Source organism: Podarcis gaigeae, assembly GCF_964106915.1.
Source record: "Podarcis gaigeae genome assembly, chromosome: 17".
NCBI classification, from domain to species: domain Eukaryota; kingdom Metazoa; phylum Chordata; class Lepidosauria; order Squamata; family Lacertidae; genus Podarcis; species Podarcis gaigeae.
In genome coordinates, this window is record NC_139694.1 from 10,286,311 (window position 1) to 10,314,264 (window position 27,954).

At 44.3% G+C, this 27,954-nt stretch overlaps 1 protein-coding gene across 3 annotated transcripts in view; it reads left to right on the forward strand.

The window, feature by feature from the left end:
• The window catches only part of GAK (cyclin G associated kinase), a 78,478-nt gene extending 55,791 nt beyond the window's left edge, over positions 1-22,687 (forward strand). The window contains exons 22-28 of one of the 3 annotated variants that reach the window (XM_083718389.1): positions 3,238-3,408; positions 12,334-12,471; positions 13,413-13,532; positions 14,980-15,219; positions 15,658-15,806; positions 17,749-17,925; positions 21,931-22,687. In XM_083718389.1, coding sequence (XP_083574515.1) covers positions 3,238-3,408; positions 12,334-12,471; positions 13,413-13,532; positions 14,980-15,219; positions 15,658-15,806; positions 17,749-17,925; positions 21,931-22,032 — 1,097 coding nt within the window. In that variant the 3' untranslated portion in view covers positions 22,033-22,687. The remainder of the gene's footprint in view (positions 1-3,237; positions 3,409-12,333; positions 12,472-13,412; positions 13,533-14,979; positions 15,220-15,657; positions 15,807-17,748; positions 17,926-21,930) is intronic. The other 2 variants (XM_083718390.1, XM_083718391.1) reach the window with 2 other exon arrangements.
• The last annotated feature ends 5,267 nt before the right edge of the window (positions 22,688-27,954 follow it).

Below are 27,954 nucleotides of genomic sequence, written 5' to 3' on the forward strand. Positions count from 1 at the left end.
TGGAGCTGAGCTCTGGAACATTTGAATGGCTCATGCTTCCATCAACTCTGGCTGGTGACCCAGCTGCGCCTCTTTCTCATCAGGGATAGCCTAGCTTGTGTCGTCTATGCTCTGGTAATCTCTAGGTTAGATTACTACAATGCCTTCATTACATGTGGAGTTGCCTCTGAAGACGGTTCGGAAACTTCAGATGGTGCAAAATCCTGTGTCTGGGTTTCTCTTTGAGGCAAGACAGTTTGAGCATATTACACTGATATTGGCCCGGCTGCAATGGCTGCCAGTTAGTTTCCAGGCCCAATTCAAAGTGCTGGTTTTGACCTATAAAGCCTTAAACAGCTCAGAACTGCAAACTACGTCTCTCCATATGAACCTGCCTGGACCCTGAGATCATCCTCTGAGGCCCTTCTTCATGTGCCTCCTCCGCGAGAGGTCCAGAGAGTGGCAGCATGAGAGTGGGCCTTTTCTGCAGTGGCTTCCCACTTGTGAAATGCTTTCCCCCTTCATTATCTATTTTTAGGTGCCAGACAAAAACATTCCTCTTCAACCAGGCCTTTGGCTGACTAAAATCTTATATCACTTTTAAAGATATTTGTGTTGGTGGCGGGGAGAGGATTATTGGTTTGTGGGGTTTTTTGGTTCTTGTTTTTATCGTGTCCTTTGTGTTTTTTATACTGTGTTTTTATGTTCTGAACTGCTCTGAGATCTATGGATAAAGGGCAGTATGCACATTTAATTAATAATGATAATAATCTTGCAGATGCCATGATCTGTCTCCAAAGGAGAAGGGCGAATTACAGGATCGAGGCAATCTCACGTGCCAGTAAACCACAGTGCAGTCTGATTCAGCTGTTGCCTTCTTCGCAGAGTAATGTGCATTGGGGGAGGTGCTTCCTCCCGTAGGATACACAGAAAGAGCCTTCTGGATCAGGCCAGTCAGAGCCTGCCTGCCCATGAGGCACGATGAGGCGGCAATCATCTCAAGCAGTACCCCAAAGGGTGCTGGTCTCCCTGGCCTTAAGGAGTTTGCCCCCTCAATGGGGAGCAGCAGAATGTTTTGCTCAGGTGCCAAAACCCCTCAGGAAGCCCCTGAGGCCAGTGGTCAAGTCTCATCCAGCATCCTCTTCTCAAAGTGGCCAACCAGGTGACTCTGGGGAGCCCACAAAGTAGGACCTGAGTGCAAAAGCAATTTCCAGCAATTAGTGTTTAGAAGCAGATTGTGTCAGACAGTAGAGCATACCAATTAGATGTATAAGCCCCACTAGTAGTCTTTTCCTCTCATTTCTTCAATGAAGATTATAAAGTTACAAATCAGAATTTTGCAGCAGAATGTCTCTTAGCTGGCCGTAGTGTAAAATCAGCATACACTTTTTGCTAGGCAGTCTCTCCGGTGGAGTTAAATAATTTGTTTGGGACTGGCCACACTTCCAGAGGCTCCCAAAACTCACCAGTGAGCTGTGACTTGCAGTTGGCTGTTGGCTATCTAATAAGCCAATCTGCTTTCTGGATTCTGAATGATTCCTTGAAACAAGAAGCATCCACTTGGATTAAATGCCTAGAGCAGGCATGGTCAAACTTGGCCCTCCAGATGTTTTGGGACTACAGTTCCCATCATCCCTGACCACTGGTCCTGTTAGCTAGGGATGATGGGATTTGTAGTCTCAAAAAACATCTGGAGGGTTGAGTTTGGTCATGCCTGGCGTAGAGGTTGTGCGCTGGGAGAAAGCGGGAGGAATGGACCCCCTAGTTTAGAATGGTTTGTCTTCATGTGGAATTTAATAAGTGGTGTATTCTGTTCAAGAGGCCATTTACTTTTTTAAAAAGTTTAAGCACATTTGGTAGAGCATGAGACTCTTAATCTCAGAGTCGTGGGTTTGAGCACCATGCTGGGCAAAAAGATTCCTGCATTGCGGGGGGGGGGGGGGTTGAACTCAATGACTTTCATAGTCCCTTCCAGCTCTGTGATTCTGTGATCATCATAAACGTTAATTATTGGATCTTCCAATTGCTGGAAACACAGTTGTAACATTGAAATATTTCCTTAACACTAGGGCGTGGAGGCAGGTTGTGGAAGGCAAGAGCAGCATGTGTTTTGTCATATGACCACTCCCAGAGGAGGACCAAAAAACCCCGCTTTGGGGAAGCGTCTTGTTCCATTGCTTGTTAATATACATCTTGACGTCGCAGGAGAGAGCAACAGTGCTGTGATTGTTTCAAGTGCTTCCAGATAGGAGATTGCACGCGGAGCCTCAGCTGGCTCTGAGAATTCGCTTGCTCATTATTGAATTCCTGTTGAAGCGTGATCAAAACTAGCGGTGCCAGGGGCGGTAGCTTTAACTACCTGCTTGCATCGGAAATAAAGAGCTGGTGCGATGGGGAGGTGTTCCCTAAAACGGGCAGATTCCTTTTTTGTGGTCGCATTCAAAATGGACTCAGTTGAGCTCTAGCTTCGACGGGTGGGTGTGTCAGAACCGGCCGGGCTCTAAAAGCATCTTGGCCTGTGAATACAGCCCTGTGGCAAGGTAAGAGTGTCAGCCAGGCTCCCTGCTGGCCATTGCTTGCCACTCCCTGCTAACTATAAATACTGTCCTCTGAGCAGCTCCAATTAGCTGCTGCTTGACAGTGCTCAGTGAAAGACCTTCCGGCTGGAGACTGCCTTTTTGGCATCCTTCCGTTTATTTCACAGCCTTTGCAGTCACTGCTCTTTTAAAAAAAAATTAAAAGGAAAGGGGAAAAAAGATCAGCAATGCCTTCCATTGTCCAGACTGGTACAGTATGGCTTTTTAAATGTTCCTATTAGGGGTAGCAAGTCCACTTGGGTAACTGTTTCTGCTAGGGGAATCTGCCAGCTTGAAAAACTTCCCACTAACTTCAGTTTGCAACTGGATTTGCTTGGGTGGAATTGTTACTGGGCTTGCGTGGTTGACTTGATGTCGTAGGGTTTGCTTGGTTTTTTCTTTATAGGGAGAAAAAGGGGGACTTTACAGGCAGCAGATTGTCGTTCTTCTTGTTGGTGATTGGCAGAAATCCTTGTGTTGTGCAATAGCGTCTAAACCCCAGTGACGGGTGGGTGGCAGAGGGCAGAGTTGTGCTAGTGTGCTTGGAAGCAAGATACCCTAAATAGTTTTGTGTGCCGCCTTCTCATATTGCCCATCCTCACCAGAGAATCACTTCTTCTTTTTCATCGGATGCCTTGGAAGCATCTCAAGTAACACCAATAATGCTGTGTTTTGTCTCCAGCTGACCCGTTTGACCCATTCACAGTCTCCTCGGGTTCCGACAATCCGACTCTTACTGGCCCCGATCTATTTGGTGACTTCCTTAGTCCGAATGAACCAACCGCACCTGGTACATTTCCTTCCACACACAGCGCACCACCACCTTCCTCTAGCACAGACTTCCTTAATTTAGGTAAGTGCATGTTTCATGTGCCTTCCTCACTCCCCCTCTTCCCCCGACAGCCACATAGCCTGTTGAGTGACATGCTCCACTCAGATTAGTCAAGGTGGATTAATGTCTAACGGATCGACTTGGTGGTGTTGCTATTTTAACAAGCTTTGTGTTGCAGGTGTATGTTTATCTTTCCCCCTGTAACATAGCTAAAGTTTTGCTAATTTACTTTTTTACAAGCTCCTTTTGCGTGAAGATAGTTGAAATTGGGTTCCCAGCACATCGTATTTCAAAATTATTAAACCCCCATAAGTATTCCCCCTGCCACTGTTCCCCAGCCAATATTCTGGGAGTTAACAGTGTATGTTGCCATACAAACTGTCACACACTTAGCTGTGAAATTGTGGGCAAACTTATTCCATGTTTTGAGTTAGCATTAAGGCATGAAATTGACCACTAGCTGCAGAAGTTCATTTCAGCTTCTAGAATGATAGAACAAATCGGCTTGTTGATTTTCAACACTCTCTATGTGCTGGCATCCTTAACCATTTGTGTCTTGTAACAACATTTTGTACTGCCTGGCACTTATAGATTGCATATCCCTTTAACTAGGACCTAATAATTTAAGTACTATCTTCTGTATGGTGTTGGAAGTCTGATAGCACTTTTTTCAGTTTAAATAAAGCAAGCTAGAAGATAATGGCTCGGTCCCCACTAACAGCACAACCCCAACCATATCTACTCAGAAGTAAGGCCTGTTGAATTCAGACGGATTTACTCCCAGGAATTGGGATTACAGCCTAAATTAGTTTATTTCAATGGAATTTAAGTTCATCTTGAGAACTAGTGGTGGTAACTATTAATTGTTTGGCAAAACAGTTCCTTTAGGCCGGAAAAGGTAAAGGAGGTGGAGATACATAAATGCAGAGTTTTAGATCTCTGAAATCATAAAGGCAAACATAAATAACTATGCTGTAATATTAAAAAACAAATTGTCTGCAGACTTGTACCTGTTTGTATCCCATTTTGAATTCCTCTGACTGTCTTTTTTTTCATTCCGATTAAAAAACAAACCTGAAGAATTGAATGCAGACACCTGTGGCAATTATGGCATAGGCACTTGGTTTTAATCAAATCAGCAAGAATGCTATGAATTCAGTGCGCTGTACACAGATCTGATCAAATGCCTGCTGCACATAGGAGGACTCTCATTTTCTTCTGTGCTAAGAAAATGCATTTCCTCCCAGCTCATTTAAGGAAAGTGGAGAAAACTGCAAGTTGGAGCCACTGGGCCGACTTTGCAATTGCTTTTTACTATACGCATGTGTGTTTCCACCATAGGCACAGGGAAATGAGAGATTAGGTCGCAGCTATTTCCCCCTTTTCCTTACTGATTTATTAGAATCCTGTTGTGTGCGAAAATGATGTGGGATAGTGTCTCTGTGTTGGAGCACAACATCAATGCCACTCAACACACAAAAAAAGCCCTAGTTGAAGGCTTGCATGTGTGGGTGTTAACAGGATGTGTAAAATAACCCTGATCTCCTACTTGTGACAACTCTGAACTCTTAGAAGAAGTACGCACACATTTGTTGTTCAGACTTCTCTCCTGATTAAACCTAAAAATAGCTGCTTGTGGAATCAGGAAGAGATCTCTCTGCCGACTTAATGGCACACAAATAGCACCTGCTTTTGTACCTTAGATAAAGATGCACAGAGGCTTTCTAAAATTATCAGCTGTGGGTCACTGAATGAGATTTGCTGGCACGTTGGGCAGTGACCTCTGTGGTTGTCGTGAGCATCGTCGGGATCATGCTTAGGTTGACAGGCGCCGACACAGGAAGAGGAAGAAATTGGGGAGGGGTGGGAAACCTAGCTTTGAGGAGGAGAAGATCTCCTTCCTCCTTCTGTCACTTTGGAAGCAGGAGGAGAAGATGCCAGCTCTCCTCCCCACAACCTCCTTGTGGAGATTTGAGGCTGGGGAGCTTTGATCAACCGAATGAGGAAGCTGGAGCAGCTTTGGTTGAGGGCAGTGCCGGATTTACCTACAGTGGTACCTCGGGTTAAGAACTTAATTTGTTCTGCAGGTCCGTTCTTAACCTGAAACTGTTCTTAACCTGAGGTACCACTTTAGCTAATGGAGCCTCCCGCTGCCGCCACGTGATTTCTGTTCTCATCCTGAGGTAAAGTTCTTAACCTGAGGTACTATTTCTGGGTTAGCGGAGTCTGTAACCTGAAGAGTCTGTAACCCAAGGTACCACTGTATATATAAGCTAAACAAGCTACAGCTTAGGGCCCCACTCTCTTGGCCCCCCCCCAAAAAAAAAATTAAAGGGAAAAACCCTGGATGTACATTTCCAAAATATAAGATAAAAAAACCTACATACAACAACAGTGTTTTGTGTTGTGTAGGCTCCCATTTGTGCTATGTGCAAATGGCTTTAGATACCTATTCGGTCCATAACTTACCATATAGCATATATTCAACAGTGACAATTTGTTGTTGACAAAGGACAGCTGGACATATAAAGGGCCCCATTACCTTCAGTAGCTTAGGGCCTCATCAAACCTAAATCCAGCCCTGGTCCAGGGTGCAGCCTTGTTGCGTAAAACCAGATGTCACCTTTGCAGACGGGAGAAGACTCAACCATTTCAAAAGAGTGCACATTTGCAGCCTCAACATTCCCGCAAGGCGTGAGAAACTTGGGAGGGAGCGCGCCCCTTTTCAACTTCGAAAGCTTGGAGCAGGGACTTGGTGGGACATAGGTTGCTTCTCTCTGGTTTTGAACTTAACAACAACAACAACAATTTATTTTGTAAACCCCCCCCCCCCCCAATCTGACTGCCACTCTGGGCAGCTTCCAACATATATAAAAACATAGTAAAACATTAAACTTTAAAAAGCTTCCTTATACAGGGCTGCCTTCAGATGTCTTACCAGCGAGAAGGCCTCAAGGGCACAGCATTGGCAGTCCCTGAGCTAGATGGGCAAATTGTTCCATTTGACGTAAGCCGGGTTTCTGTTTCATGGGCCATTCTGACAGGACCAAGGCAATGCATGAATTAAGCAAACTTAAAAAGCAATCACTGAAGCTGTCATCTATTCATGCCTCAGTGTACCATCCCAGCACAAGTTATCTCCTTGGCTGATTGTGAAACCAAGGTTTTCACGTTGTCAAGTCGCTCTTATGATCTTGTTTCAAGACTTACATGTTTTCCATTACCAGCTTCTGAAAATAACTTACTGTGGTTTTCTGTGAAATTGTTCGGGCGACTGTTTTTGTTTGGCGTTGTTGTATTATGATTTACTAGTACTGTTGTCCTTTTTAATCACAAAAGATGTGATTAATAAGAGTTGCAATGTGAAGTGTTATAATGTAATAATGAAGTGTTATAATGCAATGTGAAGCATTATAATGGAAATTCTCATTGACTGGGCAATGCATGAAATCCCTAAACTGAATTAGCATTTCTATGAAACCATTTGGAGACTTATACATATTGCCCAGTCTACAAGATTCTCTGCATATGCTGTCAAGTGCATGCACATTCTCTGTTGTGTTGACCTACATGCCTACTGAATGGTCATGTACAGAATTCTGCATATGCACATTCCCCATTCATATCTTATTAACTAATATATCTACAGTTGCCTTATGCTGAGACAGACCCTTATTCCATCTACCTCACTATTGTCTTTTCCAAAGTTGGAACAGTCCCAGACTCCTCAGTGTTGCCTTCTCTAGAAAGACTGGCCACCAAATTTGTGGTCCTGCATAAGAGGTACTAAGGTGGTGAATGCAAGGAGACAAATCTTAAATGGAACCACCATGCCTCTTCTAGATGGCGGTGGCTGGATTGCGAAGCGATAGTATGTGTATCAGACTTAGACAGGCTTTAAATCTTATGTCATGCTGAACCTGTGTCTTCCTCCTCAGGACGTCCTGGTTGTCGTCTTTAATTAGAGAATTAAAAGATCTTCTGAGCACAGTTGTCTTAAGGCTTTGCTGGAGATCTGTTAGTACAGCAGTGACAGAGATTTCTGTTATTGGGGCTTATATCATAAATGTAATGCTCTGTGTCCTTTCTTTTCTTTTCTTTTCTTTTCTAATTACTTTTTTATTCAAAATTAAAACAAAACATATTATCCAGAAACATATCATCCTTATTTTCCCCCATTTTCCCTCCCTCCCCCTCCCTCCCCCCACAGAACCCACCCACCCCCACCCCCCGACTTCCCTCAGTTCCAGTCTTTGATTTCTCTAAAAATGCTGTTTTCTGCATGTTGCACACTTGTATAGATCCTCAAACTATTTAGCTGATAATTATCAATAAAAAGTTTGTGAATGTTTATTCAAAACCAGCCAAGGAGTCCAGTTCGCTTTGTTGTGTCTTCAGATACTTTGTAAAGGGTTCCCATTCATCTTTAAAGAACAGTTATCCTTGTCCTGTAGCTTGTATGTCAGTTTTGCCAGTTCTGCATAGTCCATCCATTTTTCTTGCCATGATTATTTAGTTGGGGTTTCTTCAGTCTTCCATCCTTGTGCTATTAAAACTCTTGCGGCTGTTGTCGCATACGTGAAGATGTTTTTCAGCTTTTTTTGGCAGATCTTTCCCTACAGTCCCTAATAAAAATGCTTCAGGTTTTTTAACAAATGTTAAATGGAACATTTTCTTCAATTCGTTATATATTATTTCCCTTTTTTTTTAATTACCTTACAATCCCACCATATATGATAAAATGTCCCCTCCTTTTCTTTACACTTCCAACATATATTTGAACTAGTTTTGTACATTTCCCCTAACTGCACTGGTGTTATGTACCATCTGTACATCATCTTCATGTAATTCTCCTTCAATAATTAACACTCTGTAAATTCTAAATCAGTTAATCATCGCTTCTCGGCCTTTTGGCTAAGATCAAGTGGAGTCTTTTCTTAAATAATCTCTGTACACATGCCCATTTTAACAGTGAACAGTAGTTGTGATATCCGTGCCCTAAATAAATACTTGGCATAAGCTTAATAAGTTTTGGGTGCAAGTTACTAAACGTTTCATCATGAGCAGGAGTAAGCAACATGTGGAACTGTGCTCTGCAAAGCCTGATGTTTGCCCACCTTGCCCAGTGTTCGAAATTAGCCAGGTGCCAGGCACATTTTGTACCTTGCGACCAAGTGAGGATTCATGGATGCCAGGATGGTGCCTGACATCTCCGCCATCTGGAGGTGCATGTCTTGGGCTGTTTTCACACACAAATGCCCCATCCTGTGGAATTCTATCAGTTCTATTTTATCTGCACAGTTGGAATGGATTTCAGGAGCCAAAATGCTTTTTCTGTGCAGCCTGAGCAATTGCCATTAAGAAAAAGAGATTGGAATAGGCCGATATATATGTGGACTGTCCCTAGATAAGGTGACTGTTCTTGAAGTTCTCAAAGCTCTTCACCTAGCTCAAGGTTATCATCTGAACTAGCCAGAGTTTAACTGAGAATCAATCACAATCTGCCCATCATTTGAAAAATAAGACTTTAGAGCCGTCTTATCCAGAATGGCAACTAGACATTCCATTTTGGTGACTGCAACCTTGCTTTAAGGAGCCATTTGGCCCTTAGCTTATATACCTGAGTTTCTATAACTTCCCCTGCTATAAAGCAGGTTAAATCTGCTTGAAAGCCTTCTACCTGAGATGCCTCCCTCCTTGGCTTCAGGCAACTCTAACTTTTAGTGGTTAAGTGCTACTCTTGTGATCACTTTAGGACTCAATGTAATCTTTAGTTGCCAGCAGAGAAGTGACCGCAGCATATTGGTGGCGCATCTGCCTTGCATGCTGAAGTTTCCAGGTTCAATTTCTGGTGTCTGCAGTTCCTGCCTGAAACTAGAGCCACCACCAGTCAGTTTAGACAGTACTGAGCTTCATGGACCAAAGCTCTGACTAGGTGTAAGGCAGCTTCCTATGTTAAGCACAGTCTCCTGTAGTGGCATGGAAAAGGTAAAGGTAAAGGGACCCCTGACCATTAGGTCCAGTCGTGACCGAGTCTGGGGTTGCGGCGCTCATCTTGCTTCACTGGCCGAGGGAGCCAGCGTACAGCTTCCGGGTCATGTGGCCAGCATGACAAAGCCGCTTCTGGCGAACCAGAGCAGTGCACGGAAACACCGTTTACCTTCCCGCCAGAGCGGTACCTATTTATCTTTTTTTTATAAAATTTTTTATTGAGTTTTCACATTTTATATAGACATAACAAACACACAAAGACACAGACAAACATGTACAATTTCAAATTCTTACTTTCATAACCCCATTCTCTGACTTCCCCGCATCCCCCCTTCATGCATCCTAGTTCCAATAGTTAGTTCAGCAAGTTCTTATCTCCTTTCTTTACAATATTATTATCATTTTTTTAAAAACTTAGTTCTTCTTAATTATCCAATTTTAACTTACACAGATCCATTATAATCATTACATCCTTTCCAAAGGTCGACCTAAATTCCCTTCCAACAATTTCTCAATTATCATATTAGTTACTAAACATAATAACTAGACATAAAAATCATAACCTTATAAGAAAATTCTCACCCCCCCTCTTTCCAGGTTTCGATCCCCCAAAGAGGTGTCCATAATATCAGTTCTTAGCCTGGATTTCTCACGTCCGAGGCCTTCAAATCTCTATCAGTCCCTCTTTGTCGGTTTTGTTGGTAATCTTTTATGTTGGCCACCAAGTCTCGAAGGAGCTCAGTGTTTCTTCCAACCAGCCCTCCATATTCGAAAGCGGAGTCCCGATCCTGTTTCTTACTTCTTTTAAGTCCAAATAATCCGAATGTCCCAAGGGCTCCTTCTTTCATCTTGCACAAATTTGTAGTCCATAGTTCTTTCAGTCCCCCCATAAGGGGATCTCTCTCTTCTTCATCCTTGCTTTTCAGCCAGATTCTCATTGTCCATATCTTATTTTCTTTGTATTCCCCATTTGTAGGTTTTTGGTTGGCCTTTTCCTCCTGAAATATCTCCGTTCCTCCTTCCCTCTCCTCTACTTGCACTTTGACATGCTTTCGAACTGCTAGGCTGGCAGGAGCAGGGACCGAGCAATGGGAGCTCACCCTGTCACGGGGATTCGAACCACCAACCTTCTGATTGGCAAGTCCTAGGCTCTGTGGTTTAACCCACAGCGCCACCCCATAAGCTCCTTGCTTATCAGAGCTGTGACACTCTAGCCTGTGTCTTGGTTGTCCAGAGAGAACTTTTAGCTGGACACAGAGCAACAAGACCTTAGGGACACCTACTTAGCTACACCAATGACCTGTGTTAATAGCTTTCATTTCTTGGAATGATAGAGATGAGCAGGGAAGGGGAAGTTTGTTAGTTATGGGATATAGATCTATAGCCCTGTAGGCTATGGTTTCATGCTTCTGTATCAGATGAATGTCCAGTAAATAATTTTAGAACGGAGCCACAATCAACGTACCGATTTGACTCATACTATTTTGAGTGCAGCTATAGACTCAGCTGCAGCTGCAATTCAATTATTTGAAAAGTGCAACAAATTATTTTGATGAGGTATCACAGATGGTAGCTGAAATTTGGATAAATATTTCACATTGCAAAGCAAATCTTCTGCAGGTGAGACTTTTTTAAATTAAAAAAAAAGTAAGCATATGTGAACATTAACGGCTAGTCTGTTTTCAGCTGGGTGCTAGTTACTATAGCTTATAGTTCTGTTTCCATACTATCGGATTCTGGAGAAGAATAAATATCTGGTTGTAATCTCCTTGAGTTATATGACAAAATGTTTGTGCTAGGATGGCCGGTTTACAGTTCATCTTGCATTTCAGAGCGCAATATAAGATCCTTTTGAGCTGGATCAGTTCAAACCTTCATCTAGACCAGGGTTTTCCAAACTTGGATCTCCAGCTGTTTTTGGACTACAAGTCCCGCCATCCCCAGCTGGCAGGACCAGTGGTCAGGGATGATGGGAACTGTAGTCCAAAAACAGCAAGAGACCCAAGTTTGGGAAACCCTGGTCTAGACAAATGGTGGACAACCACATTTCTTCCAGGCTTTAGAGCTTATTGGTTATTCAGTGGCATATTGCTTCTCTGCAGACAGGGTCTCTTTGGGTTCTATGGCCAAATAGCTGTTCACAGACAAATTGATGGAGAAGTTTGTTTTTAGTTATCTAAGCTAGTGGTGGGGTTCTTCACCTTGAAGTACAGTGGTAGCTTGGTTCTCAAACTTAATCCGTTCTGGAAGTCCATTCCAAAACCAAGGCATGCTTTCCCATAGAAAGTAATGCAAAATGGATTAATCCGTTCCAGACTTTTAAAAACAACCCCTAAAACAGCAGTTTAACATGAATTTTACTATCTTGTGAGACCACTGATCCATAAAATGAAAGCAATAAACAATGCACTCCAGTCACACAATCAGTCGGTAGCTGAACTGGGTTCCACACAGTCACCAAAACAAAAGAGCAACAAAAATGCAAAATAAATAGCAAAAACATACATAATGTAACATTTGAAACCGAAGTGTGGCACTCAAATCAGAAGCGTAACACTCAAAAAGGAGCATGTTGGGCTTCCAAAAAAAGTTCGCAAACCAGAACACTTACTTCCAGGTTCGCAGTGTTTGGGTTCCACTGTACTGAATTGCATAAGTTAATTTACACATGTGAAGAAGAGCTGTATTTTGTCTGCTCTGAAGCTGTTGCCAAGCCATTTGGGTGACCCCAAGTTGTTGTTTATAATGTCATAAAAAGAGCTCTGCTGGAACTGTGTGTGTGTGTGTGTGTGTGTGTGTGTTAACAAACTCTAATTGATTTCTAAGAGATAATTTTTTAAAAATAAAATAATCCCGTATAATTGCTACATTTGAATCTGTATTCCTTGTTAAGATTACGCAGTGTTACCCGCCTGCTTTTACCTTATCCCTGAATTTTGGTTTGCATCCCTCTAGGGAATTTGACACCAGACCCACCTAAAATGGCTTCCTCCGCAAGCCAGCCTGACCTTCTAGGTGGCTGGGATTCCTGGGCAGATGCCCCGGCAATTAGCACTGCAGCGCCCGCACCACCGAAGAAGTCCACTTTGGAAGGTATCGTGCAAGGGAGTCGCTTCCTTTTATTTGGCAGCTGGCGGTATACGCAGAGCTACCGAAACATTGTGTGTATGTGAAACACTTGGTCACGTAATAGTCTTGGATTTTTATCAAATAACATAGGAAGCTGCCTTATACTGAGCCCATTACATAGAGTAGCAGCGGTTGTCTCTCCCACCTCACAATGGAGATTGAACCTGAGGCCTTCTGCATGTAAGGCAGATGATGATGATGATGATGATGATGATTATTACTGCTACTACTGTTATTTATTCAATTTATATTCCCCCCCCTTTATCAAATGTTCCCAAGGTGGTATACAACGTTAAAAACACATTGCAGAACATCAGTGATAGAAATGTAATATAAGCATAATAAAAAGCATACTGACAGCGTAATAACTGTGGTTAGCAATGCAGCTGTCCCTGCCTTATTCTTCTAAAGCATTAACTGAATGTTGACAGCATACGCAAGGCACAGCCTTGCATGCTTTTTTAGCAGTCATATTCACCTGGGACTGGAACAATATAAAAGGAGATTGTTTCAGGTGAGTGTGTGATTCGATGTAAAAAGCACACAGATAACAATTAACACCAAAATGTAAACTTTCTTGATAAAGATTAGAGCAGGCAAGATCAAAATTCATAAGCCCCTCTGCATTGTTAAACAAAAAGCCATATCTATCTATCTATCTATCTATCTATCTATCTATCTATCTATCTATCTATATGTATATACACACATACACATACACATATACATAGACATAGACATAGACATATACAGATCATAGCATGCGAAAGTCTCAGTCGTAAGGAATGAACAGAAGCACATTTCATCCATTGATCAAGAAGAATGCTGAATAGTGTGGCATAGCAGTATTTGCAGCCACCCATGTGATATTTTGCCTAGCGTAATAATTGTGTCTTATTACATAGGCCCGGCTTTTACGACAGGAGGACCCACAAACGCCACTTCAGGCCTTTCATTCAGTCAAGCAAAATCACAGAACTTTGACCCTTTTGCTGACCTTGCTAACCTGAGAACCGGCCTTCCAGGTAAGTGTTTAAGTGACCAGTAAAAGGAAGAAAAGAGTTCCAGTAGAGTGTGTTTATCCTGTACATTCAGAATGGAGAGTGTAGTTAAAATGCTGGAGCGAGTCTGTAAAATAAAAATGTAGTCATTTCACTACAAGAGTCCTTGCTTACTTTGTTTGGTGTTTGGTTTTTGTTCAGTTTACGTGGGCACCTCTGCAGGATACCCCTCTGTGCTGTGGGGCTTTCCCTCTCATTGCTCCTCAAACCAGCCATTCAGAGAACGTGTTCAGATCTGAGTGTTAGCTGTCACGTTTGGTGCTTGTAGGCTTTTTGTACAAGGCAACCAAAGCCCTTGAAACTTCTGAAGTTTTTAGTTCATGCCGTTTTTAAAGGTAAAGGTAAAGGGACCATTGGGACACAGGTGGCGCTGTGGGTTAAAGCCTCAGCGCCTAGGACTTGCCGATCGAAAGGTCGGCGGTTCGAATCCCTGCGGCGGGGTGCGCTCCCGCTGCTCGGTCCCAGCGCCTGCCAACCTTGCAGTTCGAAAGCACCTCCGGGTGCAAGTAGATAAATAGGGACCGCTTACTGGCGGGAAGGTAAACGCCGTTTCCGTGTGCGGCTCTGGCTCGCCAGATGCAGCTTGTCACGCTGGCCACGTGACCCGGAAGTGTCTCCAGACAGCGCTGGCCCTGGCCTCTTGAGTGAGATGGGCGCACAACCCCAGAGTCTGTCAAGACTGGCCCGTACGGGCAGGGGTACCTTTACCTTTACCTTAAAGGGACCATTAGGTCCAGTCGTGACCGACTCCGGGGTTGCGGAGCGCATCTCGCTTTATTGGCCGAGGGAGCCAGTGTGCAGCTTCCAGGTCATGTGGCCAGCTTGACTAAGCCGCTTCTGGCGAACCAGAGCAGCGCACGGAAACGCCGTTTACCTTCCCGCCAGAGTGGTACCTATTTATCTACTTGCACTTTGACATGCTTTCGAACTGCTAGGTTGGCAGGAGCAGGGACCGAGCAATGGGAGCTCACCCCGTGGCGGGGATTCGAACCGCCAACCTTCTGATCGGCAAGTCCTATTCTCTGTGGTTTAACCCTCAGCGCCACCCGTGAATCTGAAACCAAGCAGCATCGTGCCGTAAGATTTGCATCTTGGCATCTGAATTTGGTTGCTTGTAAAGAAGATATGACCATCTTTGGGAAGTAATGCTGGGGAGCGGGGATCCATTCAGGAACCACTACATGACTAGCTGCAAGGCAAGGTTGGGGAACTTGCGGCCTTCCAAATATTGTTGGGCTTCAGTTCCCACAGTCAATGCTGAGGGATGATGGGAGTTGTAGTCCCACGTTGCGAGGACCACAGGCTCCCCATCCTTGCCACAGAAGATGCTGGCATGCTTGTTTTCATAGGTTTAAACCAAATGGAATATCTTTTAAAATTAAAATGCAAAACCCTGGTCCTTGCTTTCCAGGGGCTTCCAGTGGCGGATTCTCAACCGGCAGTTTTGCTCCAAAGTCCACTCCCTCTCAGAAAGCAGGGAACCAATGGCAGGCAAGCAAAACGCAACCTGCTGGCACATCATGGCAACCCCAGGCACAGCCAAAGGCGCCAGAACAAGCTAAGCCGAGCGTGCAGCCGAAAGCCAACTACACTGTGAATTTCAGTGTCATTGGAGGACGAGAAGAGAGAGGCATCAGGGCACCTGGCTTTGGTATGTTCCTCTACCCGATGATGATTATTTTTTGCATATATTAGTTGCTTGGCATACAAGAGTCTCCAAGTGACATACAAAATCTGAAGTGTGGCACAGTGCATGACAACAGAAGTCATAGCAAACCCAAATTAAACAGCAGCAAAAATATACCATCAGTGCGCAGCAAAACCATCATAATCCATGATACACCTTGGAGAAAAGATAATTTTTTTAATCTATTTTTTTATCGCTGCATTGGTCTGTAAAGCCCCTTTGCAGAAGATTACATTTGCTTCTGAGTAACAGTGCGATCCCGCACTTTCCCAGGTGATAGGGTTTGGATGAAATTTAAGCATGATGCATGTGGTTTCTTGTGCATATATATGATTTAAGACTTCACTTCTGTGTCACTTACCAGTGAACTGGGAGCCTAATCCTTTTTATCTCATTTGCTAGGACAAAAACCCAAAGTTTCAGAAAATGATTTTGAGGATCTTTTGTCGAATCAAGGGTTTGCAGCCAAAACCGACAGAAAAGGACCAAAGACCATTGCTGAGATGAGAAAGCAAGAAATGTCTAAAGATATGGACCCTCTGAAACTAAAGGTTGGCTGTTCTTATACCGAATAGTTCGCATCCTTCAACGTCTGGTGTTTGGAAAAGCAGCGGTGTGCCATCTAAGTGGGGGACGTTGAAGCATAAATGTGGAGGAGGGCAGTCCCTAGACGACACATGGCTGTTGGTTGATAGGGGAAATTGGGGGGGGGCAGGCCCTCTCAGAAGCCCCTAGCCCATGATAAAAATAAAAAAATGAGGATCTGTGAAAACAGAATAAGGCACCAAACAAGAGTGGGGGTGTTTATATAATTATATTTGTGAAAATTGTAAAATCTTTAATGCAACAAAATACATTAACACGTAACAACAACAACAATAACAATAATAATAATAATAATGTGCCTTTTACCAAGTCATGCATTTGACTTGCCTAATTTTGCAGCTGTAAGCCAAGTGTGCATGTCACGTTTTGGTCTGGTGCGCATAAAAGCGAGTTGCAAAGTTTATCAAATGCCAAGTGGCTAAAATCTGTGGCCTCTTTTGAGCTTGGGATGCAAATCAAATGAGCCTCCTGGATTTGGCCCTAAGTGGGGCTGTGGCTGACTGGCAGAGCACACGTGCTTAACTTTCAGAAGGTCCCTGGCATCTCCCGTTAAAAAGAGCTTTTTAAAAGGTCTTTAAAAGACCTTAAGGTGCGAAAGACACCTTACAGTGGGAGAGAGAGCATCTGTACTGGACCTGGTGAAGCAGTGGTCTGGAGGCATATCACTCAGCTTGAGAAGTTCAGAGTTTTCCACAACTTGGGGTTGAGTTTGATGATACAGAGTGGGGATGTACAAGATCTCCTGTGCTTTAGGGAGTAGTAGGACTGATAGAAGATGCATGCATGTACATACACACATAATTTCACCCCCATACACACCCAGAGCTGCTGCTAGAGAGGGCTTCTTCATTTGTGCTTTATTGAGGGTTATCTTTAGGGGAAGGGACAGAAAATTACCATATTTTTCGCTCCATAAGACACACTTTTCCCCTCTTAAAAAGTAAGGGGGAATGTGTGTGCGTCTTATGGAGCGAATGCAGGGGGGAGGCAGGCAGGAAAAGCCCCCAAGAGCCACACACAAGCTCCTCGGCTCTTGCGGGCTTTTCCCCAGGAGGGAGAAGGGACTGATGCGGCCAGTCAGTCCCTTCTCCCTCCTCGTAGAAAAGCCCACAGGAGTCACGCGCTCCTTAAAGGGTGTGCGGCTCCTGTGGGCTTTTGTGGGGGTATTGCCATAGCCGCGTGCAACCCCTCTGGCTGGGAGAGGCTGCACGTGGCTAAAGAGGAAGCCGAGACAGTGAGTGGGATGGATCCCGCTCACTGTCTTGGCTTCTTTGCTTTTTGGGGCTGAGGGGCGGGAAACCCGGGCTTCCCCCGGCAGCCCCAGAAGCTCTGGGAGAAGCGGTTTTTCCCCCCTTGATTTCCCCCTCTAAAAACTAGGTGCGCCTTATGGTCCGGTGCGGCTTATGGAGCAAAAAATACAGTTTGTGGCTGCATTCCTTTGCATGAATAGACATCTCTCTTCTGTTGGAAGTGAACAGGTAGAGGAGTTTGGGATTGCCTGTTTGAGCCAAAGACCTATACTTCTTGTTCATTTCATTTCACTTTTAATTTGTCCACTGCCTTTCTATATTTTACTATACGCAAGGCAGTTTACAAGCTGAAGAAACAACAAAGATCACACACCTTATAACAATCTGATGCGATACAGAAATGTCATACTAAGAACATAACTTTAAACGTTTTATATCAGATAAAGTAGTATTCAGTAATCCATTAGAATACCGTGGTACACAATAAAATTAAATATCATCAGGTAATATAAACTGAAATTCACTCTTAACCATTACAATAAATAATTTCTAAACTAGAATCAAATCAAAATAACAGCAAGTCACCGTGCATAAAATAACGCAATACATGTGTTTTAACTTCTCTCTCTCTTTCTAGATTCTAGATTGGATTGATGGAAAAGAGAGGAATATAAGAGCTTTATTATCTACTCTTCACACTGTGCTTTGGGAAGGCGAGACCAAATGGAAGCAGGTCGGCATGGCTGACCTGGTTACCCCAGATCAAGTCAAGAAATACTATAGGAAGGCAGTGCTTGTCGTACATCCAGATAAGGTACGTGCTTCTGGCAGATTTGACAAACTGCTAATGCCAAATTACTGCTATATTCCTAAGGGTCAATTCCAGGTGCTGGGTGCTCCCTGCTCAAGCTGTGTAGCTCAGTTGGCTAGAGCGTGGTGCTGATAATGCAGTGCAGGGGGTTGGACGAGATGATCCTCAGGGTCCCTTCCAACTCTTATGATTCTGTGAACCACTAGGTAGGTACTTCCTACCTAGAACAGCTCAACCAGAGCCTGTAGGAGGCATTGCAGAGGTCCAAAGAAACACAAAAAGAGCCAGTGTGGTGTAGTGGTTAAGAGTGGTAGATTCGTAATCTGGTGAACCAGGTTTGCGTCTCCGCTCCTCCACATGCAGCTGCTGGGTGACCTTGGGCTAGTCACACTTCTTTGAAGTCTCCCAGCCCCATTCACCTCACAGAGTGTTTGTTGTGGGGGAGGAAGGGAAAGGAGAATGTTAACCGCTTTGAGACTCCTGCGGGTAGGGATAAAGTGGGATATCAAATCCAAACTCTTCTTCTTCTACACAATGGAACATACAGCACAGCAAACGTGTCAGGCCTTGAGCCAGTCATGGGTTTTAGAACTGGTGGCCAGAGGGATGCTAAATATGCTGCTGTTGCCATCTCTTAGCCAGAGCAGGGAACTGCAGGGAGATGGGCCATACCAGCAAGGAAGGCTCTGAGCTTGAGTAAGTTAGGTGCTTCCCTCCAACTCCTACAAGGGTATCCGAGTTACCTGCTTTCTGCTTGTGGAATGCTGCCCTCATGGAGCCTCATATGACACCATAATTTCCGGTACTTGCCTGCAGACGGCAGACAAAAACATTTCCTTTCTGCCAGGCATTTTGGCTTATAATTATCTGTGACTCCCTTCAGTGGGTGGGATGTTTTGATCCTGCCTTTTTAAAAATATGAATGATTTTTAGATTTTTCTCTGATTTGATTTATACCAGTTTGAACATGTATTGTTTGTTGTTGTAAGTCATTTTGAGGGACTTTGTGTTAATCAGTTTAATAAATAGCAGCAACAATAGCTTCCTTAAATGCTGTGATCTAATAATGAGCATTTAGCAAGTGCAGTCTTTCTAGGAATTGCTTTTACCTTCTTTCTTTTTTTTTGGCACTGTCCATGTCTGTTTCCTGTTCTCTGTAAGCAGCATAGAGGTTTCATTTGCCTCTCTGCAGTTTATGAAAAATGGTATGTAACATTTTTAAAAAATGAATAAACTCAGAAATAGGAATTGGCCTCTGTGTGTGTAGCTTGTAACACACGTGAGGCGGCCTTTGCACAGCGTCCATTATAGCTGGGCACAATTCCTGAATCCGCTCTGTGGCAGCACACTCAGCAGCTTACAGAAGCTTTGTAGATAAGCCCCTAACTTGGTTCCCCAGCTGTTGTTGGACTACAAATCCCATCATCCTTAGCTAGCAGGACCAGTGATCCCAAGGATGTTGGGAGTTGCAGTCCAGCAACAGCTGGGATGTCACAGAATTCTGCTCAGTATTGAACCAGAGCAGATTCCAATGTATAGTTAGCAGAGTAAAAACTTAAACACGTTGCAGGATTCCCAAAAAAATAGACCAGAGGCAATTGTATTTCATCCAGCAAAGCTTTACTGCTGCTGAAGGCAAATGAGCATAATAGTCACAAATCCAATACATTCAGGATTGGCATTGTCCATAAAAAATCCAGTTGCAGCAGACTTAACTTAAACTTACAATAGCGTATAAGACTAAACCTTATATAGCATGCTATGTACAGAACACCACACCTGAAGGTAAAGAGATAGAAAGAGAAAGTGAAACCCAGGCTCCTTCTGGCCTTTCTTTTATAGTCAGCATGACCTTGTCAGAAGAGATAGGAGAACCACTTAAAGCCGGCTCTGCTCAGCTTCTCTGAAGGAATAACCCAAACATCATGAACCTTCTGCTTGTTTCTTTCACACAGAGAAGCTTCCAGAACCCTCTTGGATTAAGTAGAATAGGAAAGATCTCTACACAGCAGCAGTGGCGTAGCGTGGGGGGTGCAGGGGGGGCCGGCCGCACTGGGCGCAACATCTGGGGGTTAGCGTTAGGGGGCGCAAATCCACGGGTTAGGGGGCGCAAATTACTTGCCTTGCCCCAGGTGCTGACAACCCACGCTACGCCACTGCACAGCAGATCAATACTTTCTACACTAAGAAATGCAAACTGACAGGGGAAGCCAAGTTTGAGAAACTAAACATTACCAGCCTGCAAATAAATAAATATAAGCCTGCAAGGGGGCTTGTAGCAGCAGCTAGCTACATTCCTATGCTGGATTTAGAGGAGATTCCACTCCTCCTGGCAGCCTGGCTTCTTGTTGTGCCGGGCACAAGAGAAGGACTGGAGAGCTCTGTTCCTCCTCCGCCAGCCTGCCTTGGAACTGCATGGCATTTCTGGTTGCCTATGGCGACAGTGCAAGTGCTTAAACATGAGGCTGGCCTATTGTCTCCACAGCATCTCTACCTCATAGCGAGCAACAGCTTGAGCTGGTTAGATAAGGTGTGTCATTGTTTCCTTCTGTAATGTTGTTGTTGTTGTTTATTGAGTTTATATACTGCCCTATAAGGGAGGCGGGTGGCGCTGTGGGTTAAACCACAGAGCCTAGGACTTGCCAATCAGAAGGTCGGCGGTTCGAATCCCCACGACAGAGTGAGCTCCCGTTGCTCGGTCCCTGCTCCTGTCCATCTAGCAGTTCGAAAGCACATCAAAGTGCAAGTAGATAAATAGGTACCGCTCTGGCGGGAAGGTAAACAGCATTTCCGTGCGCTGCTCTGGTTCACCAGAAGCAGCTTAGTCATGCTGACCACATAACCCAGAAGCTATATGCCAGCTCCCTTGGCCAGTAAAGCGAGATGAGCACCGCAACCCCAGAGTCGGCCACGACTGGACCTAATGGTTAGGGGTCCCTTTACCTTTATACTGCCCTGTACCCGGAGGTCTCAGGGCAGTTCGCAGAAAAAAAATCACAACTTATATAATCAGAATAAAAACAACAACCCAATAACTACCCCCCCCCCCCGCAAAGGAGCCACATTTTAAAAGGGCATAGGATGTCAAACAGATCAACCCAAGGCCTGGTTTAAAAGGAACGTTTTTGCCTGGCGCCTAAAGGTGCATAATGAAGGCACCAGGTGAACTTCCCTGGGGAGAGCATTCCACAGACAGGGAGCCACTGCAGAGAAGGCCCCTTCTTGTGTTGCCACACTCTGGACCTCTCAAGGAGGGAGGCACACGAAGGAGGGCCTCAGGGTCCAGGTAGGTTCATATGGGAAGAGGCGGTCCTTGAGGGAGGTATTGCGGTCCTGAGCTGTTCAAGGCTTTATAGGTCAAAACCAGCACTTTGAATTGGGCCTGGAAACTAATTGGTAACCAGTGCAGTGGGAACAGGATGGGTGTAATATGCTCAAACCATCTTGCTCCGATGAGCAACCTGGCCACTGAATTCTGCACCAGCTGAAGTTTCCAAACTGTCTTCAGTGGCAGCCCTTTTCTGGTGGGCGGGGTCTGCTTTCCTTTACTGCAGCTGTTACAGGCAACTGTCACTTGACTCGACTCTCAAGAATGTTCAGTTGGAGGTGGAAGGATTACATGGAGCCTTCCTGTTGGGATAGCTCACTCTGTAGCTCATTCTTGGGGTTGTGGGTTCGAGCCCCATGTTGGGCAACAGATTCCTGCCTTACAGGGGGTTGGACTAGATGACCCCCACGGTCCCTTCTTACTCTACAGTTTCATGACTCTTTGATTCTAAGCCTAGCTAATGATGCAGAAGAGGCAGGCAAGGTGTTTTGCTATCTTCCATGCCAAGACTTCTGACCAGACACTCCCAAGCCCTGGAAGGGGATCGGTCTGTTCGTACATTTGCATCCTGGCTGCAGAATTGCTGTGTTGGCAGCAACACGCGATTCTTGCTCAGCTCATGTTTGGAGTGAAATCACCCACGTTTCTTGTAACTCCTGCTCTGTTTTGCTTCCTTGCAGGCCACAGGGCAACCTTACGAACAATACGCCAAAATGATCTTCATGGAACTGAGCGACGCGTGGTCAGAATTTGAAAACCAAGGATCAAAATCACTTTTCTAAGATGCTCCCTTTTTGAAAAGCGGGGGTGGATTTCAAAATGTATTTGCAGCAAAAACCGAATCTTCTGAGTGCTGTTATAGTGTCGCCTCCTTGGATCGAGGAGGGGAGGGGGGCAGGGAACGCTTCCCGGTTCTTGCACACTTTGAATCTATACGCTCTCACAAACGGGGTGTGTCTTGTAGGACACAGCGCACAGATGGCACTTTGGGTCCATCGACACTCGGAAAGTGGTGCCCTGAGAGTGGAAAGTTCCAAGCCATCTGAGAGAGGGTTTGAACACACGTGTCATTTTAATGATGGCGGCTAGCGTGGGCAAGATTTTCTGTGGGAGGCATCATCCATTTCAAATCCCTTTTGTATGTGTGCGTTTTTTGTGTTCCCTTCATTTGAGGAAACACCCAACCTCGATTTGCATTTCTCTTCCCCCCTCTATGTAGTCTTTATGATTTGTCTTGGTTGTTTTTTTGTTTTTGTTTTCCCCTTTTTAAATTTACATGTTTGCCTTATTCAAAGTGCTTTAGTTTACCTTATCAGCTGTGAGTTTGCTCAGCATCTCTTTTCTGGTTTCTGTGCAAGGTGTACATTTTTCTTTGGTATTTCATGTAATCATTCCGGTAATCATTCTGTAAATAATTAAAACATTTTTTTCTGACAACACCTGCGTTCCTTACACTGCATCAACAGTAGCTTAGCCAAAACGGTCGCATTGGTGGGGAAGAAAAGACACGAATGAATCTTTGATGTGTTTGTGGTTCCCTCCCCCCCCAAAAAAAAATATATGTAAAGATGGAAGCAGAGTTTGTCTTTAATTTAAGGATTGCATGGTCTTGTCTTATTTATTATGATCTCCTTTGAGACAAGACTGTTTAAATATTTATTCCAAAATGTTTGTTTGAAATTATATATATTTGCATTGGCTTCTGCTCTCCTTGATGGTATATGTGCCTTCTGTTGGCATAATTGAATTGTTAAGTTGGTAGGTTGACGCATATGCTGAGACTTGAAATGTGAGCCCAGTGGTTTCCTTTTTTTTTTTTTTTTTGCTTTTGATAGGCTGAACAGAATATGTGTTGCATCACATAGCTGCATTGGAAAAGTGTGTGTGCACTTTTAGCCAACCAGGGACAACTTCCCCTCACGTGTTTGAAAGCCTGTTGATTCTGGAAGTTCATGCGTGTGGATCAAACAACAGGATGATGATCTATGTACTGTCTTGAAGCCTTGACATATCCCTGAATATACCAGCTAGTTCTATGGTAAAGGAAAATACGCTGTTTGCCCAGTGATGGGTCTCGCCTATAAAATGAAGAATTGAGCACAATATTCTCTGCTGAGCATCAAGACCAACTCTGTATTCAATCAGCAATATGGTGTCTAGGTTGTGGTGGCATCTTTTCAATATACCGTGTAGCTTTCAGATGGATTCCACTTTTAAATCTGTCTGCAAGCCATCAAGGTTTATTCAGTCTGGTTCTGCCACAGAGAATAATTATGGCATTGTTATGGAGTAGTGCTTTTTCTGGCAAGCAGCTTTCTGATCAAAGTTGGTACAAAGTTAGACTTTTTCTTCTATCCTTCCACCCACGCTGCAGGAAACAGAGACCAGCCAGATTACTTGCTAATTCTGTAGTATACTCAGTCAGCACTGCTCTATTCTGTACAGAGTGGACTTAGAGGAAGCAGGGAAGAAATGTACTTTGGGATGCAACCTGAGCGATCAAACTCAGTCACGCAATGTGGCTGTCAGCCTGGGGAAGATGCCCAAGCCCAAAGAGATAATCTTGAAGCAGAGAATGTGTATGAGTTACAACTTTTTGAAAAGTATTTCCTTTCCCCCCCCTCAGGTGCGAAACTGCACGTATTTTTTCCTTGTGCTTTATAAGGCCATGGAAAGGCTGATCAAGTGTGTGGCCATTTCTTGGCTATCTCCAAAACAGTATGCGTAAGCAAAACTACTCTTTATTGACTCATAGTTCACACCTACACACTTAGGTAGGCCTAAGTGAATCAAGCAGACGATTCAGCCTGTAACTGGTAGTCATACGTGATGTAGGTGTGAAAAATAAATGGGATTGCGCTTCACTTGGGGGCAGTGAGACACTGATTATCTGCTTTGTATGCACAAGTGACATCGTTGCTGAATAGGCTCTGAGCTTAGCTATGGGCCTGTCTATTACGTAATAGGAGTTGTGGAAGACAGGCTACAGTAAGCTGCTGGGGTGGAGGGAGAGAGTAGGCCCAGTAGAAGATTCCATGCAACTTCAGTTTTGTGGCCCTTCATTGTTTAAGCACCCCTCAACAGAGTTTCTGTTCTTAACCTTGATCAAACCAAAATTTTATCTTGGGAGGTGTTTGAAACCACACTTCCTAGATTCAGTCCACAGAGTTGCTAACACAGCTTTTGGATATAAACCTGGATCTTGAGTAATGTAATTTCTGAAGAAACTGAGCAGCAGAATTGGTCACGTGGCGGAGACATCATTAAGAATGGGGCAGAAAAGTTGTACATCGATGGCGGCCCAGCCCTTTATGTTAGCAGTGGCGGCAGCAACAAGGAGAAAACATGCCAATATCTTATACTTATCCATTTTGGCAGAACAAATTCAGAGGGCACCACAGCTCATGTCACACTCCACTTTTCCCAGTTAGATAGATGCCCTTCTGTTTCTGCTTTCGCGAGAGACTTCTGCTTTGGACTGCAGAACAGCATTTCAGCTGTCATATTTGGATGTGCCTGGTGTCCAAACCGCAGTCTCCCTGTCATCTCTGCTGTGGACATGGGCATAAGTCTTGTGTGCAGTCAGCATCGCATACGGATGTGCTTTTTAATGTGTTCCTTGCGTCTGGTGCTTTGTGATCAATCCACCTCAGTAGTCTCTAAGCGGCTACATTCACTCAAGAGGCTGGTTCCTTCGATAATGACTCCAGTTATGGACACAGACTTCAAGCCTGTCGTATGGGACCATTTTTTTTATTGTCTTCTCTTTGTCTCTCTCAGAATGATGGGAGAAGGGGTGTGTTTGTGCATGTGTGAACGAGACATTTTAATAAACACAGGTCTGTTGTTGAAAAGGCAGCCCTCTGCTAGGTTCCTCCCCCTCTGTAATCAGGAGCAAAATGATTTCCTCTTGTCTTTCTGTGTGTTTTCTCACCAGCCAATGATGTGGGAGAGAGAAGTACACAGTGTGATGTCAAAATATTGGCAAGTTTCTAACAACACAATATTAGGAACTTGATGCTTCCGGTTTCGATGGCCAGTCCTTCTTCAAAGAGTGACTTCCTCTCAAAGGAAAAACAGTTATGGTGACACTTGTGTGAACCATCTTAAAGTAAGAACAGAACTTCCAGGATATTTTTAGGATGATCTCAACAACAGTGAGGACTACAGATTTCTCTCCACAACCTGCCCCTGTTCCAGTCTCAGCCCTGAACTCAGAACTCTGCGGAACGTTTTAGAAGCAGTTGATATTCTCTCCCGCCCCAGCGCTTTTATAAATGTTATAGAATGGGTGTGTTTTGTAAGAGTTCCACAGCAGTTCAGAGTTTCGTCGCTGTGTGAAAGGAGCATAGATCATGCCATTTGGGTGAGGGAGAACACATTTCTCGTTTAAAGGAAAATCCATTGTTAGAGATGCTGCAGCTCCAGTGTATTGCTTTATTTTGATAAAGTGTTTGGGCTGCTAGATCAGATTTGAAGAGTTGTTTTGCACCTTTGGTGGTGGGTGGAAATATATAGTGCAATCTGCATTGAGCACTTGGGGAAGAAGTACTTTAAATGAGATGAATATTGCTCTGCCTGTGTTAATGGTTCTTTTACAAAGCAATGTGAGATGAAAGGCAGGTCCTTGCCTTAAGATGTCTGCAGTCTGAATTTCAGTAGTAAGAGAGGCATTAGGAGAATGGAGAAAGGGAAGGGTAATAAGTGGGAGTACAGTCTTTAATTTTGAAAGAAGGCACACTCCAGTTTTGAAGGCTATTTGGCTCTGGTATATTATTGTAACATGGTATAAAAATAAAATATGCTTTGAAACAATGGGCGAGGAGTGAAATTTTCGGTTTTAAGTTTAAAGCAGTTTTATACTTCTCTGACTATTTTATTTTAAGGCTGCCTATATTGTGGTAAAATACAAATCTATTTAAATGTTACCAACTGGTGTAAAGGATGTTTATTTTAAACAACCCCAGTGTTACAAGGGATGGAAGAAAGGTGGATTTTATATAAGGGAGTTAGAAGTAGAGGTGTGCATCTGCGCTTAAGTACCCCCAGTGTCAACAGACTGTTTTCGGATGCTTGGCGTGCCTACAGGGTCTTCCCTGGAGCCAGAAGCAGTTCTGAACTTCTAGGCTACATTAATGCCTCTTTGAATTAAGAGCCAGTTGTCGCAACTCCTCCCTGTTGTCTAAAGGAAAGTTCATTTCTAATATGGCTACTGAGGACCCTTGATGCAGGAGTCGAGACTCTCACTCGCTCCTATGATTTCTGTGGGATGTATGTGCTGTGGGTACTGTATGTCACAGCTTAGCATAAGACATTGCCATGACACAAAGACTCTTGGTGCATCTTGTCCAGTGTTGTCTACTCTGGTACCACCTCCCCTGGGGTTGTTCCATCACCTGCTCCCTGACTCTTTCTTAACTGGATTGAACGTTAGACCTCCTGCGTGCCAAACCTGTGGTTTACCACTGAGCTACGGTTTCCCTGCCCACTGCCTGAATCGCAGTCACTGCGGCCTAGCAACTCAGCTCCAGCTGTACAAGAATAGCTTTCTCACCGTGGACTCGCGGAGATCAGTGGGGCTCTGGGCAATCTGTGAAATGGGCGGATTGGGTGTGAGAAACCACACTTTCTCTACAAGTCATGGGAGGAACATAGAATTGTAGCGTTCGAAGGCAACCCATGGAGCATCTAGTCCAGGCATGGGCAAACTCCGGCCCTCCAGATGTTTGGGACTACAGTTCCCACCATCCCTAGCTAACAGGACCAGTGGTCAGGGATGATGGGAATTGTAGTCCCAAACATCTGGAGGGTTGGAGTTTGCCTATGCCTGATCTAGTCCGACTCCCTGCAATGCAGGTCTATGCAGCTGTCCCATACAGGGCTTGAACCTGCAACCTTATCTGTGCCTCGCTCTAACCAGCTGAGCTACATAGGCTCTCCATGTCAAGTGTTCAGTGAAGACTGCTATGCTTTTCTCTCCCAGCGGCAGTGTGGCATCAAAAGGAATCGCGCAGACCACAAAGCCCCAAAATGGTATTTCAGACTATAATGTTCATGCCTGATATCTCTAGCTTTTTGTCTGATTTCAGAGCTGCTCCCCCCTCCCTTTTTAAATCCATTTCTTCCTAAGGTTCTTTTGGATTAAGAAAGGGGAAGGGGGAGAGAAAGCTGTCCAACATATTGATCAGTGGTCCAATCCTGCAAAACACTTCCAGTTTTGCTTTCCCCATGGTATTATCCACTTCTCACCACATGGGGGTGTTTCATAGGAACAAGTAACCACAGACGTATAGATTGAGTTAGATGCAGTGCTACCGCATACCTGATTTTTAAAAATTCTCTTGGTTTTCTTTTCTTTAGCGAGCAGGCAGTCTTGCTTATATGTGGCTGGCATGAGTACATACAGGTGAACCAAGGTTGGGCCAAGCCTAGGGTGGTCATATCTGGAACCCGTCTGGAATGGGTTTGTCCAACCAAGAGTCCTTAAAGCCTCTTGTATTTATATATGGCTTGACCAATCCAGAGCCCCTCCCCTGCTACCTGCACTTCTCTATTCCCCCTGCCTGAAGAAGGCTGTAGAGCATTGGTTCCCCATTAGCTAAGCACTGCAGACCCCTTTCTCCCCAAAAGCCAAGCTAGGGAATCCCTACTTGTGAAACCGTTGATAGCTCTTTGGTAGTTTTTGTTATGTGAATGGTGCCACG